At 43.6% G+C, this 15941-nt stretch overlaps 2 protein-coding genes across 2 annotated transcripts in view; one reads left to right on the top strand and one right to left on the bottom strand.

Annotated features, from left to right (window-relative positions):
- The first annotated feature begins 375 nt into the window (after nt 1–375).
- On the top strand, nt 376–12617 carry SLC24A5 (solute carrier family 24 member 5). Its single transcript, XM_080980443.1, has 9 exons — nt 376–559; nt 3860–4039; nt 5089–5172; nt 5261–5364; nt 6825–6925; nt 8825–9105; nt 10017–10223; nt 11749–11850; nt 12224–12617. Exons 1-9 carry the CDS (start codon nt 421–423, stop codon nt 12544–12546), a joined length of 1521 nt encoding a protein of 506 aa, XP_080836569.1. The 5' UTR covers nt 376–420; the 3' UTR covers nt 12547–12617.
- MYEF2 (myelin expression factor 2) overlaps nt 12612–15941 on the bottom strand; it is a 23182-nt gene continuing 19852 nt past the window's right edge. The window contains exons 17-18 of the mRNA XM_080980619.1: nt 15872–15923; nt 12612–13444 (exon numbers count right to left, since the gene is read on the bottom strand). Coding sequence (XP_080836745.1) covers nt 13281–13444; nt 15872–15923 — 216 coding nt within the window. The 3' untranslated portion in view covers nt 12612–13280. The remainder of the gene's footprint in view (nt 13445–15871; nt 15924–15941) is intronic.

The following is a 15941-nucleotide window of genomic DNA, read 5'->3' as shown; positions in this document are numbered from 1 at the left end:
CTGTTAATGACTTTTGTATCTGGGGTGGAGTTCAATGCTAGTGACATTCAATATTTCCCCGTTATTTCCCTTCTCCCCAAAAAGTACGGTGGGGGCGCGTGGGAGCCAGTTTGTTGTGCAAGATCATCCCATCAACTTCTATTTCCCCCACCCGGATTTTCTGGCACGCGACCGAAGCCCTCCCGAAATCTCTCCCTTTCTTTCAATTCCACTACGAAATATGATGATCTGAATTTATTTATTTTTAGTTTTTTTGTGCTGCTGCTGCTGCTGCTGTTCTCCGCAGCTCCGTCTCGTGCCTGCCTCCCTCCCCGCCTGCCAGCCCCGGGGTCTGGGGAGGCCCTCCCGGTCGACTCACATGATCCCACTCGATCCCCTAATCCTGTCTCGCTCCGCGCCTAGTGCGCGACTCGGAGCAGGATGCACAGAGGCGGGAGCCAGCGGAGGAGGAGCCGAGAGATCCGCGTGGTGGTGGCGGCGCTTCTGCTGTTTTTCGCAACGGTGGTTCCTCAGGGAAAGCTACCTGTTGCGTCGGCTCAGGAGATCCGCGGGGATTCAGGTAAGGATCAGGTGCTGATTGCAAAGCTGGCTATTTTCTTGACTCACCTTTAAAGTCCCGATTCCCACGCACGTTTTCCTAGGGAGCAGCAACAGGTCTCCTCTAGAGCTCAGCTTGGGACTTTTAAAAAACGTTCTGAGCAAGCTGCGATCCTGCTGCTACCCCACCACACCTTGAAATCGGCAGAAAAGCGAAGGATCAGGGCGCTTTGGGGCTGCAGGGTTCAGCTGAGCTTGGAGTTTCGGTGTAGGATTTTTGCATGCATCTGATCTATGCTATTATGCAACAGGTCTCCTCTAATAATAATAATAATAATAATAATAATAATAATAATTTTTATTTATATCCCGCCCTCCCCAGCCGAAGCTGGGCTCAGGGCGGCTAACAACAATAAAACAGTACAAAAGTACAGCAAAAGTACAGAAATATTGTAAAATTAATGAATGTTAGAATGATGACGGATTGAAGTCAAGCGGCTTCTAGCGGTAACGGTATAAAAGAATATGGAAAAATTGGTTTTTAATATGTAAAAATTTAATGTTATAATATATCAAGATTAAAGATCAGGATTTAAAAGGAGGGAAAGGAATTGCTGGACTAACAAATTGAATTGGAATACAAAAGAGGGAGGTATGAGGAGGTCCGGGAAACAAGTAAATGTAAAAGAAGTGATGAAAAGATGGAATTGTTTTTAACTGTTTTTTCTTTTTTGTATTTTTCTTTTTTATTGTTAATTTTCTTAATCTTTTTCTTTTGAAATTTTAATAAATATCATTAAAAAAAAAAAGTACAGCACAAACAACACTCTAAAATCATTCATTATAAAATTAATTAATTCAAGCCACTGGCAACCATTGGGCCAGAGTTCTAGAGCTCAGCTTGGGACTTGGAAAAAGTTCTGAGCAAGCTGTGATCCTGCTGCTACCCCCAACACCTAGCGGAGGAAAGCCTTTGAAATTGGCAGAAAAGCAAAGGATCAGGGTGCTTTGGGGCTGCAGGGTTCAGCTGAGCTTGGAGTTGCCTTGCGAGGCAGGATTTTTGCATGCATCATGATCTATGCTATTATTGCAGCTAAGGGAAAGAAAATGCATTGAGGCGATCTGCCAGGACTAACAACGATTTGCAGGAAGTGAGGTGGCGTTCCTAATTTGGAGGCCCCCAAACGAAATTGCTGGTTCAAAAGCAATGGGGTTTAGGAGGCAGAGCGGTTGCAAAAGGAAACTTTTCTCCGCACTGTGCTGGATGCAGAAAGCAGCCGCTGCTAGCAGAGAAACAGCAAGAACATTTAAGACTTTTAAAGTGCATTAATAATATTGGGAAGTGTAGTTTGCCCTCACAAACAGCTACAATTCCCAGCGCTCTTTTAAACAAACTAGTTCCCAGGATTTCGGGGGGGGGGGTGAAGCAATGTGCTTTAATTTTTTGGTGAGCAGCGTCTCTTTCCAGCTGTACTGAATTCTTCAGCCTTACCTTGTAAGCTTGACTCATCTTAAACGAGCACTTTTTAAATAGCCCGTTTCATCCTCACTGTTGATTCTGTCCATATTTAAAGCTCTTCAGGTCATCAAATATGAGGCCGGCTTGCTGCCAAATACTGATTACTATGTATTACTGATTCTTCTTAAGAAGCTCTGTGCTGCACACCCAAGCTTGTTGGATCTACTCTGAAGTAAAAAAAACAGCAGCCCAACAGCAGCCAGCCAGAGCCAGTTGCAAAAAGACACACACAGCCCAGTTGCAGTATCAGTTAAAGGAGCATTGTACAACTTAAATTAAGTTACAGCTTCGCCACAAAGTCTCCTGAGAACTGTAGAGTTGTTAGGAAACCTGTATTGCCCACACTGAACTGCAATTCCCAGTTACCTGTGGTTGTCAAACTATTGGTGTATAGATTTTGATTAGATATATAAATATAAATACATAAAAAATGCAGTAAAAACGGTGTGACCAATTCAAATGCAGGCAGAAATAGAAAAAATAAAATAAAACGCTGCCTTGTATTCTCAGTTGTTTTCACGTTTTCCTCCCCATTGTATCTTTGCCAAACATCTCCTGGGAATTTTAGCTCTGTGATGGAGGATAAAAAGGTAAAGGGACTCCTGACCCTTAGGTCCAGTCGCGGACAACTCTGGGGTTGCGGCGCTCATCTCACTTTACTGGCTGAGGGAGCCGGCGTACAGCTTCTGGGTCATGTGGCCAGCATGACTAAGCTGCTTCTGGCGAACCAGAGCAGCACACGGAAATGCCATTTACCTTCCCACCAGAGCGGTACCTATTTATCTACTTGCAGTTTGACGTGCTTTTGAACTGCTAGGTTGGCAGGAGCAGGGACCGAGCAACGGGAGCTCACCCTGTTGCAGGGATTCGAACCGCCGACCTTCTGATCGGCAAGCCCTAGGCTCTGTGGTTTAACCCACAGCGCCACCCGCGTTCCCTGATGGGGGATAGGAGTCTTCTAACTCCCAGCACCCTTTAAGTACAGTTCCTGGGATCTTTGGGGAAAACCATGGCTATTTAAAGTGATACACCATGGTTCTAAATGAATGATGCAGATGAGGCCACAGTTAGAATTGTACAAGAGTGTAACCTCTGAGCGTGTTCTGAGCCTGGGGACCGGTTTTCTGTTCTGAGCTGAGCTCACTGCCCTTTCAGACCACACCTAGTTAGCTTTCTTCATTTCAGCCTGCTTTGGGTGGGAAAAGCTATTTGGATTACTGAACATGTGAAACAAGCCCTTTAAGGAAGGGGAGGTGAATATATGTTTGGTGCTGTGAGCTCTGCCATGGGCTATTCACCCGTGCAAGTTATCGTTTGAGGTTGCATTCATCAAATGATAGGCATTCGGGGTGAACTATCCGTGCGCTGCTCTGGTTCACCAAAAGTGGCTTAGTCATGCTGGCCACATGACCCGGAAGCTGTACGCCGGCTCCCTCGGCCAATAAAGCAAGATGAGCGCCGCAACCCCAGAGTTGGTCACGACTGGACCTAATGGTCAGGGGTCCCTTTACCTTTACCTGGGGACAAACCACAGGAGCAAGACTATGAGTGTTCAAGCAAAACCTCACAGTACAGAATCTGAGCAGAAGGGGCATCCCCAGAAGGCTACCTGTTGTTGTTTTAAAAAAAGCATTGGCTTATGTGTCTAAAACCAAATACCAAGCTTGCACTGTTTCTTGGTTTTTAGTAGCTTTTGTAAGAAACTGAAATGACTGCCTTGCTTTCTTAGCAGCTGGTTTTCAGCAGCAAGACAGCAAAAGTGTGCCGTGTGCCAAATTAAAACCCCATAACCATTGTTTTCAGAAAATAAAACGCAGTGTATTGTCTCCCCGTCATCGGAATTCCCAGAAGGATTCTTTACGCAGCAGGAGCGAGAAGATGGAGGCATCATTATCTATTTCTTAATCATTCTTTATATGTTCCTGGCTGTGTCCATTGTGTGCGATTATTACTTCCTCCCTTCTCTAGAGATCATCAGCGACGGTAAGTTTTTTCCCCTTTTCTTGTGGTGTTGTCATCTTAAAAAGGACATATATATTTTCTACAAAAATAAAAGGCACTAAATCAAACTGGAGGTTACCGTCTCTCTTGTAGGTAAGAAGTGAGCTGGAAAATTGCTAGGTTTTTTCCCCTACCATTTTGTTTTTTTAAAGGAGTCAGAGCCTGGGTGGACAAAAGGCTTATGGAAAAAGAAAAGAGGCGGGGAAGGGTTCAGCACTCTATATCCTATTAGTATAGGAATTTAGGAATATAGAATGCTACTCAGCAAGTCAAGCTATTTGTCTGTCTAGTGCAATATTACCAGCTCTGACTGGCAACACCTCTCTGGGTTCATAGGTGGAGATCCTTTGCAGCAGCTGATGCTTTTCATGCAGAAGGTCCCAGGTTCAATCCCCGACACCTGCAGTGAAAAAGTGTGTTCTTTATCACTGAGCTAAGGTCCCTTCTCGACAGATTGTGAATTCCCCACCCCAAGTGGGAATCGAACCCAGCTCACACACAGAAGACAGAGCTACCATTAAGAACATAGGGAAAGCCTGCTGGATCAGGCCAAAGGCAAATCTAGTCCAGCAGGTAGGGCCTTCTCGGTAGTGGCACCCGCCCTGTGGAACGCCCTCCCATCAGATGTCAAGGAAATAAACAACGATCTGACTTTTAGAAGACATCTGAAGGCAGCCCTGTTTAGAGAAGTTTTTAATGTTTGATGATTTATTCTGTTTTTAATATGTTGGGAGCCGCCCAGAGTGGCTGGGGAAACCCAGCCAGATGGGTAGGGTTAATAACAACAACAACAACAACAACAACAACAACAACAACAACAACAATAGTAATTTTATTACTACTACTGTGGCCAATCATTATACTAAGAGGCCTGTCTGTAATTCCTGTTCAAAATGCATTCCGCCTTCAATATTTCAGCATAGCCTATGTTCTGCAACATGAATCTGCTACTGTAATGTTCTGAATTATGCACAGCCCCCATTCATGGATATATTTCTTGTTTCTCTCCTCTCTGTCCCTTGTCTCTGTAGCCCTTGGCCTCTCTCAGGATGTTGCAGGAGCAACTTTCATGGCAGCGGGTAGCTCTGCACCTGAATTGGTCACCGCCTTTCTTGGTAAAGTGAAGCCAGCTTTAAACAGCACACAATTCCCTCCCTTGTGGAAGCACAAATTAATTCTGTCAAAATGATGCTTTGCTTCTAGGGGTATTTGTCACAAAGGGGGACATTGGAGTCAGCACTATTCTTGGTTCTGCAATCTACAACCTCCTTGGTATCTGTGCAGCTTGCGGACTGTTATCTGGCATGGTATGTCCTAGCTTTTACGACACTCTGAAGCTGTTTCCTCATGGTCCAATGCCAAAGTTGGCTTAATTTGAGGTTACTTAAACTTAACAGGCTTGCAAAGCAGCATGTAATCAATTGGAAGAGAGTAAAAACCTTTGGTACGCGACCCCACTTACTATTATTCAGCAACTTTCAGAATGCTGAAAGTTTAATGTATAGGTCCAAATGAGAAAGTTGTGCACTAAATGGGGATTAGGTCCAGTCGTGACCGACTCTGGGGTTGCAGCGCTCATCTTGCTTTATTGGCCAAGGGAGCCGGCGTACAGCTTCCAGGTCATGTGGCCAGCATGACTAAGCCGCTTCTGGCGAACCAGAGCAGCACACGGAAACGCCGTTTACCTTCCTGCCGGAGCGGTACCTATTTATCTACTTGCACTTTAACGTGCTTTCGAACTGCTAGGTGGGCAGGAGCAGGGACCGAGCAATGGGAGCTCACCCCGTCGCGGGAATTCGAACCACCTACCTTCTGATCGGCAAGCCCTAGACTCTGTGGTTTAACCCACAGCGCCACCCGCATCCCCTGATGGGGGATAGGAGTCTTCCAACTCTCAGCACCCTTTAAGTACAGTTTCTAGGATTCTTTGGGGAAAACCATAGCTATTTAAAGTGATACACCATGATACTTCCTGCCGGAGCGGTACCTATTTATCTACTTGCACTTTGACGTGCTTTCGAACTGCTACGTTGGCAGAAGCAGGGGCCGAGCAACAGGAGTTCACCCCGTCACGGGGATTCGAACCGCCAACCTTCTGATCGGCCAGTCCTTGGCTCTGTGGTTTAACCCACAGCACCACCCGCGTCCCATGAAATGGGGATAAGATGGAACAAATAAAGATGTTTGGGTCTCACTGATTTACTTATGGGGTACTGAATTTTTAGGGCATTTCCAGTTGAGCTACAGCTTCCAAAACTGGTACAGACATCTGAAAATGGTCCACTTCTCTCTCAAAGCAGAGGTCTTGGTATTCTCCCCGAAAGGTTAAGCGGTTCATCCAGGTCACTCAGAACCCTGAAACATGCAATTTGCTGCACTGATTACTAGAATATTTCTGAATCTCATGCCCCACATTTTTCCTGAGATATTTAACTCATAATAGAGGCCTGCATTTTGAAGGCAAGCAGCATCGAGGGTGCCAATAAAATATTGGAGGGGGCACGTTAGCCCTGCCCTGCAAAATCGACCACAAGGTGTGGCACACAAACACACCATTTGAGTGGTAATGCCCGTCAACCAGCCAACTTGGGTGGGGTGGCAAAGGGACCTCGGCCTGTAGGAGTTGGCTCCTATGTGTGGGATAGAACGTTAAGGCTGAGCCTTCAGTTGCATCTTCACGCACTTGGCCTGAAACAGTTGCAACCAGGTACATCTTATGCTTTCAGAACACAAGCATCGTAAAAGTATGTCTCAATTCTATCTACAGGTTTCAAGACTGTCTTGCTGGCCCTTGTTCAGAGACTGTGTGGCCTATGCAGTTAGCGCAGCAGCAGTTCTTGCAATGATAATAGACAACAAAGTTTACTGGTAAGTGCCCACAAACGGGCAATAGTCAGCCACACAACCAGAGTTTCAGTTCTCTTTTTTTAGTGGATTCCCCGCATCAGCAGGAGGATGGGACCTTTGAGTTCTCTTTGAAACATGTGATTCTCTGTTGCTTCAAAAAATTGCATGCAGTTAGCCTATGTGGAATTGTAGTTAGTTGGACAGCAGGCACAGGTGCCAATAACTGGCTATTAAATGCCTTGCAAGCCATTTAGACAGCGTACTTTTGCTTCCGGAGGGTGTTAGCAACAGCACTATTTGGGTTGATCTGTTGATCAATCAGTTGGAGCAAGAGTCAAGGATGCACCTTTTAGAGAGATGCCTCTGGTATGGTAATATTAAAATGTTTTATTAAGGTTTTGTTCTCGTAAGCCATGTGGGGTGGGCAGTCCTAGTTCACACACGAATATTTTATCTGTATGCACAAGGTTTGGGATTCAATTCTTGGCATGGTAACCGTGTTTAATCAGCACCGCCTTTAGTTTAGCAAGTACAAGAAATAACACTGTAAATGGCCTCAAGTACTTCAATTTTCCTACCAGCAGGAAATGATAAGAACCAGTGTTAAAGTATTGTTAGAAAGACAGGCCTCGTTCCATGAGATATGGGGACTTGTTCATGTGACAATGGTTGCATACATCTCAAGCTATAAGAGCTGATTAATTCATGAAGCTTTAGGCTGCTTATTACAGTGACAATTTGAATAAGCCTCAGATACACTATACAGAGGGACGCAGTTGTCAAACCTAGAACCATTTTTGTGCAAAAGTATGTGCCACTCAAAGGGACGCGGGTGGCGCTGTGGGTTAAACCACAGAGCCTAGGACTTGCTGATCAGAAGGTCGGCGGTTCGAATCCCCGTAACGGGGTGAGCTCTCGTTGCTCGGTCCCTGCTCCTGCCCACCTAGCAGTTTGAAAGCATGTAAAAATGCAAGTAGGTAAATAGGTAAATGGCCACATGACCCAGAAGCTGCACGCCGGCTCCCTCGGCCAATAAAGTGAGATGAGCGCCGCAACCCCAAAGTCGGTCACGACTGGACCTAATGGTCAGGGGTCCCTTTACCTTTACTTTACACTATACAGAAACCTGATTATATTTCTCCTCTTAATGTGAAATGTGGCTAGTTCTTAAAGGTAAAGGTAAAGGGACTCCTGACCATTAGGTCCAGTCGTGACCGATTCTGGGGTTGCGGCGCTCATCTCACTTTGTTGGCCGAGGAAGCCGGCGTTTGTCCACAGACAGCTTCCAGGTCATGTGGCCAGCATGACTAAGCCGCTTCTGGCAAAGCAGAGCAGCGCACGGAAACACAGTTTACCTTACCGCCAGATTGGTACCTATTTATCTACTTGCCCTTTTGATGTGCTTTTTGATGTGTGGGCAGGAGCAGGGACCGAGCAACGGGAGCTCACCCCGTCGCAGGGATTCGAACCGCCGACCTTCTGATCGGCAAGTCCTAGGCTCTGTGGTTTAACCCACAGCGCCACCCGCGTCCCTTTAAGTGGCACATACCTTTGCACAAAAATAGTTCTAGGTTTGACAACTGGCATCTGCAGGAAAAGCTGAGGAAGTTCCCTTTCTGAAGTCCCCTGGAGAGCTGCTGCCAGTCAAAGTAGACAATGCTGAACTAGATGGACCAACCATCTGACACATTAAAGAGCAGATTCTTATGTACTCTCTTGCTTTGCAAAGCCAATCTTCCCCTCTTGGGGAAAAACACCACCGAAACTGTTAATTCATCACTTTGGAATAACCATGCATACTCAAACATGAATTATTTTTAATTAAGGTTGTTCTGTAACCAGACATGAAGCGTATTGAACACAAAAACACACTATAAAACTTGCAATTTTATTTATTTATTAATACTTACTTTGTTCTAGGTATGAATCTGCTTCTCTCCTCTTAATATACGGAGTCTACATTTTGGTGCTCTGCTTTGACATTAAAATCAGTCAGTACATCATGAAGAAGTTTAGTCGTTGCTGTACCTGTTTCACAGTGACTGCAGAAGAGACTGAACAGCAACCACTGATGGGCTGGAAGGAAGAGTCAGGGCCTCTTCTTCGTCGGCAGTCAAGAGCAGACAGCGGAATTTTCCATGATGAGTCAGATTACGCTCAACTTTCATCAAGTTTACATGGGCCTGATACTATTTCTGAAGGTATTCCTGCAATCTTTGCCAACAGCTATTTTAGAAAGGGCTGGCGCTAGTACAAATGGCTTCATAAATTCTAGTGAGAAAATAAATCATTAGCCGCTCTGGTCACTCTCAAGTTTTCCTGAAAATACCGAAAGTAAGGCTGTGCCACGTGAATGTAACTTACAACTCTGGCCGCTGAAATGCTTTAAATTATATAATGGCTCAGGTGCTTAAACAAGACTATCTTGAACAGGGTCATATTCCTCTGGCAACACACGTACACAGCAATCAATGATCCTTGGTTGCCTGCCATCTAAATTTTGCTTCCTGTTATACTCAGTCTTGTTAGTTTTAATTAAACTTTAAGAGGCCTAAACCTGTACAGTGGTACCTCTGGATGCGAACGGGATCCGTTCTGGAGCCCCGTTCGCATCCTGAAGCGAATGCAACCCGCAACTGCATGTGCGCGGGTCACGACTCGCCGCTTCCGCACATGCGTGTGACATCATTTTGAGCATCTGCGCATGCGCGAGCGGCGAAACTCGGAAGTAACGCGCTCCGTTACTTTCGGGTCGCCATAGAGCATAACCTGAAAACGCTCAACCTGAAGCACATTTAACCCGAGGTATGACTGTACAGCATAAACCTGCATTGCAGGGGTTGGACTAGATGACCCTTAAGGTCCCTTCCAACTCTACAATTCTGTAATTCTGTACATTGTCAGAAAATGACTGGGGATTTGTGTAGTTATTCGTGGCACTTTACCATGTAATGATTACGGGAGAAAGTTTTTTGGAGGACAGCGAGTAATATGTAATGTAGGTCTATCCAAATGGCTAAATAAGACAGAAGTTCCTATCAGGAAAATTATGGAGCTCTCAAGTCTATAAAGACCAAGATCTCATTTCTTAAATGGTTTGCCACCTTGACAGATTCTCAAAGTGTGTTCACCATGCCTGAAGCAGATCTGAAGAGAGTTCTGTGGGTGCTGTCCCTTCCAGTTATTGCTCTGCTCTATTTGACGACACCTGACTGCAGAAGACAGTTTTGGAAGAACTGGTTCATGCTTACATTCTTCATGTCAGCAGTGTGGATTTCGGCATTTACATACGTTCTTGTATGGATGGTAACAATAGTGGGTATGTATTGAATCCAGCAAGGGACGCGGGTGGCGCTGTGGGTAAAACCTCAGCGCCTAGGACTTGCCGATTGTATGGTCGGCGGTTCGAATCCCCGCGGCGGGGTGAGCTCCCGTCGTTCGGTCCCAGCTCCTGCCCACCTAGCAGTTCGAAAGCACTCTTAAGTGCAAGTAGATAAATAGGTACCGCTTTACAGCGGGAAGGTAAACGGCGTTTCCGTGTGCTGCGCTGGTGCAGGCTCGCCAGAGCAGCTTCGTCACGCTGGCCACATGACCCGGAAGTGTTGATGTACAACTATGAATTTACTACAGTTAAACCACAGGCTTAGCCAGCTTGAATCAGCAGTGTTTTAGGAAATAAAAGCTAAGCCTAGCATTCTTTTTATTATTAAAAACATAGATTATAAGTCCAACTACCTAAAAAAAATCAAGAGTGCACAGCCAACTAATGTAGCTAAGCTGCACACAAAAATAGAATATTTCTGGCAGTTAACCTTAGGACACTATTCATCCTTCTAGCCCAGTACTGTCTCCTCTGGCAGCAGCTCTTAAAGAGCTTCCACATCACCTGCTACCCAGTCCCTTAAACTGAAGATATGCCAGGGATTGAATCTCAGAACTGCTAGATGGAAAGCATCTGGGTCTTCCACTGAAACTATAGCCAGCCCCCCAGATGATCAGATTAACCTGCTTTAATATACCAAAATGGAGTCTTCCCAGGAATGAGGTAAAAAAAACCCCACCAGCAGCATTATACTAAACCTTTCCTATATTCTTTCTGCCACTGTTCCATTGATATAGTGGGGGAAAAACACATGGGAGTCATGTGTTGGGCAGTACACCTAGATTCATCCTCGAATTGTGCAGCAGATTACAATGTTGTAATTCATTTTCAGGCATTGGCAATGACGTTAAACTAGAGCCAACAATAATAGCTTACAAATTTGGATTCCAAACTATTACAGTGCCCTTTCATCCATTTCAGGAACTAAAGGCTTGAAGTTACTTTCCCAGCTGAACTTTCACAGCAATGCCATTTGGAAGTTTTTGAGTCAAGATTATCAGCAGACTTAATTTCCTCCCCCGCCCCCAGCCTGGAATTCATGTGTTTCTTTCAAGAGCAGATGATTAAGAAGGGTTAGTGGTTCATATGACTTCAAGAGCTCATGTGATAAAGATGCCAAAGGAAAAGAAGGGATTATACCAGTTGTAACAACTCCAAGAGACCTGCAATTAGAATAGTAAGCTGTTCCATATTTGAAGGGAAACTTGACGCAGGCATGTTGATTAGTAGCAATATTTTCAGAACTAGAAATCTCCTAATGGTGACTTTTAAATGACAGAATAGCATAGCTTCTTTCAGCGTATACCACCAAACTGTAGTATGTTAAATCTGTTCATACTGATCTAGAAACGTGGTAGCTGAAACACTAGTAAGACCCCCCCACACACACACACACAATTCCATTCTTTGTCCATTAACAGAAAGCTAAAGCGTTCCTTCCTTTTGAATTTGCTTGCTACAGGGGAAACTTTGCACATTCCAGATACTGTAATGGGTCTTACATTACTAGCAGCAGGAACAAGCATACCAGATACAGTTGCAAGTGTACTGGTGGCTAGGAAAGGTGAGTGGTTTTTCATACCCATAGCATTATGAAGCAATTTGCAGCAAGTGGAAAGGGGGGCGGTTTCCTTTGTTTATAATATGCTGACAGAATGCACTAACACTATACTGGCATGAAGAACTGGCAAACTTTTAGCACACAAAATGGGAATGAATTGTTACTTTTATAAGTAGTACCAGGGTGTCTAAGGTCAAAGGAGAACTACGGGGAGCTTGAATGGCTCCAGCAAAACAAATTCTTAGCAGCCAACCTGAAATAGTTCAGGCATATTAAAGCTAGCAATTTCTGCAATCATGGTACGGTATAAAATGAGGTATAATGCAGCAAAGAGCTTCCTTAAGATTGATACACATAAATGTGTTTTATCTTGCAGGAAGAGGCGATATGGCGATGTCGAACATTGTAGGATCCAATGTATTTGATTTGTTGTGTTTGGGATTGCCGTGGTTTATAAGGACAGCCTTTGTAGACACGTCAGCTCCTGCAGAAGTGAACAGCAGTGGTTTGACTTACACTGCCATTTCTCTTGTTTGTTCCATTGCTTTTATTTTTCTGGCTGTTCACTTGAATGGCTGGAAGCTAGACAAAAAATTGGGGGCAGTCTGTCTAGTGATGTACTTGGCATTTGTAATATTATCAATCCTGTATGAACTTGGAGCCATAGGAAACAATCCTATCAGTATCTGTGGAGACTAGTTTTGCTAGGGTTGGGGGTTTTTTTACAATGTAATCGAGGATAAGAAATAAACATACATAAAATATTGAAAGCACTAGTTTCTTCATTTAGTCAAATAAAAAACTCCAGCATTCCCTTTGAGCTCTAAAACTTATTTACAGAAATTCCACATCATGACATAAGAACCACTTAAAAGCTCAAGGCTATCAAGAATTAATGAGAGCATGTCATTTCAGAGAAAGTAGTAGCAGTGACTATAAATGCATGTAAAACAAACAGGGAAAAGGGGGAGTAAAAAAAGGGAAGACACATTCTTTACATTACAATTGTAACATAGGGAAATATGACACAAAACAAGTTCCACTATACAGTCTTTGTTAAACAGAGGAAATGGCTTGTTTTATTAAAAACAGTAGAACCATTCATTTAAACTGAATGACTAGAGACACTTAGCATGATTTTGGAGAGGTATTAAAACAGCCACAGCTCCCAGACTTCAAGAGAAGGTGTGGGTGTTCATACCACTGAACAAGTCAGGAAAGTTCTCTTTCAAAAACCAAAATGTAGTAAGAGTCAGTTAATGAACTCACAGTATATTAAACACTATACTGTTAAAGGCTGGTGGGTTTTAAAAGTTTTGTTTTTCCAACTTAAGTAAAGCATACAATGTTACTAAAAACAACTCACTAGGAGGAGACAAGGAGAGAAAAGCTAAACTGACAAAAAGGAATGTTCCCCAACATTTAATTATAAATTATGCAACGCGATCCAAACGTACGTCAATTTCTCTGCCACTGATTTTTATGCCGTTCATTATCCTACAGGCCTTTTCCGCCGATTCTGGTGAATCAAATCTGACAGTTCCACAGCCTTTTGATTTCCCATTCTCCATTTTTATTTCTGCAAACATTACATGACCTGGATAAACAAAGTTAAAAAGTTCAATTTAGTCTATGATGCACTGCTGGTGTTAGAAATGCCAATCGCCACAGGTAACTTAAAAAATTCTGAATTGCAATGTAATAAAAGCCAGCTCATGTCACAGGTCTCCTATCGTAATACTACCCATGCAAACAAGAGAAGCCATCTAGCAGCCTCCGTTTTGCCACACTGAGTTTATAAACTCGACACCCCCTCAAATGCCACTGCATTCCAATTATCTGCCAACCTATCCTTCCTCCTCTACATTAGTTATATTTTCTTCCAACGGGTTTGGCAACGTCGGCTCTCTTCCCAAATTTCCTATTTTGCATACTCCCCCCACCCGCCCTCAATGAAAACTGAATTGGTGAAGAGGGGGCGCATTTTTAAGAACTTCGTCGGTAAGGAAAGGTTGAGAGATTGTTGATTCTCAGTATTTTAACATTTTAAACATCTAGATGAACCCAGGTAGTTGGGGGCAACAGGCAGCTGATCTAAAACACTGGACAGGTTTTAAATTGACCCTAAACTGTGCAATTCTACATTCAGACTCTGTTTATATAGTTTATAGTGGCTAAGGAAACCCAGCCAGATGGGTGGGGTATAAATAATAAAATTATTATTATGGTGGTGGTGGTGGTGATGAATCCCTTAAATAAAATTTAGTAATTTCAACACTCTTGCAGCATTTTCAGGTGGTCTAGCAGTCACTACTTGTTATGGGACAGAACTAGTCTGTGGTTCCATTTTTTTAATTAAAAAAAGTATAGAAAAGCCTCAGTTTCTTAAGCCACAAATACAACAGATAGCAGAAGGGGGGAATCTTGCTTTTTGATGTTTTAAGGCATGGAAGGGAACACTCTGGCCCTCCAGATACTGAGGGGTTTCAGCTCTCATCAGCTCCAGCCACCATAAATGACCGAGATGGTTGACAGAGAACTTCATATCTACAGGTTCTCCACCCGTGTTTCAATAGGAGGACAAGAAAAATACTTATGCTGGTACATTAAGCTAAAATGAAATGCTGAGAATAAGATTAAGTGCACATTTTAAAAACTATACATTTTTGAGAATTGAAAATTGTGGATTATGACAAATAAGTAATATTGCAGAAGTGTGCAGTCAAAGAAGGTAATTACAGCTTGAGAGTTCTACCAGAAGCCACAAAAGCTCCTTTCTCTTTGTACAGATTGTCCATTTCATGAGCAAAGCAAGGATGAGTTTTCACAGAAAGGTAATAAAGATGGAGATTACATTCTCTTCAGAATTCAATGAGACTTAGATGACATGGACCTCAATTAAAAATCATTATTTGCTGCAAACACAAAAAACCAAATAAATAAATAAAAACAGCCTTACCACCCAGATCTATATAGGAATGCCGAGAACTAACATTACTGCAACCTTCTTGCATCCTTATTCTTAATATATTCTGGCAGTTTCAAACTAGGGCAAATTCATATATAAACCATGGTTTGTTATGATTTAAATAAAGGAACTAAACAAATCACAAATCGTGAGTATCGACCAAGCAGGATCTGTTACTACAGCTTGAGGCTTGAGGTTTGCGAACTACTTTAGGCAAACTGATTTCTCATCAGATTTGAACCAGCCATGGTTTAGGGCATTGCATCGAGGCTACTGGTTGGGACAACATCTAGGGATTCCCAGGAAGAGAGAAGAAACAAACTAATAATTGTTTGTCTCTGCACAGTGCAAGAAACTGAGATATGAAAGCTAGGAGCTAAATGGCACCTTAAATCTAGGTTATGGGTGCCGCAGCGGAATGTCTAGGCGCACTTCTTTATAACAATACAAGCTGAAAATGAACTGCAGCTAAAATCTTATGTTCATTTTTCCTCATCTGAATACTGCAAAAAACAAAGCCATTCTTCCCCTGCCCGCCCCCCTAATATTCTTATGAGTGTCCCTTCACCACTCCTCAGAGAATGGCTTAATGTGGGGAGGCAGCAAAAGGTCCTCCTTTTGTTCCAACAGTGGCAGTTTTAATCTGAAATCCTAGGCTCCCAGAGCTCAGAAACTGCTTGCATTAATGAAACTCCCTGTCGCAAAACACGCCTAGAACAATGGGAGTTTCGAATGCTGCCTCTGCATCTGAAACACAAGTCATGGCTCAGAGTCTCAATTAGATGGCACACAGCAAGCTTCTGGAAATGGATGCAAGTTTCCACATTCTGGGGACCCTTGGGGTTCCACAATGAAGGTTGGTAATGAAGCTCAAGCTTCCATGAAAGGACAACTTTTTCCGTGAAACATACACTGTTTTAAGGTACCCACTCCATTCATGCTGAGCAGCAGGTGATATACAACAACTCTGGCACAGGTGGTAGCCTCGCCCTACCATCTTTGTTGCGGCTAATCATCTCTGCCTTAGAGGCAACAACATTTGTGCCTAATACTTACCACACTGGCTGAACTTTTCCTTAAGCTTCTGCCAGGTCAAGTCAAAAGGAAGCTGAAATGAAGATAAGCA

The sequence above is a fragment of the Podarcis pityusensis genome (assembly GCF_964106645.2).
Source record: "Podarcis pityusensis genome assembly, chromosome: 14".
Lineage (NCBI taxonomy): Eukaryota > Metazoa > Chordata > Lepidosauria > Squamata > Lacertidae > Podarcis > Podarcis pityusensis.
The sequence above is the reverse complement of the archived record's forward strand: the minus strand, read 5'-3'. Positions and strand labels throughout refer to the sequence as shown.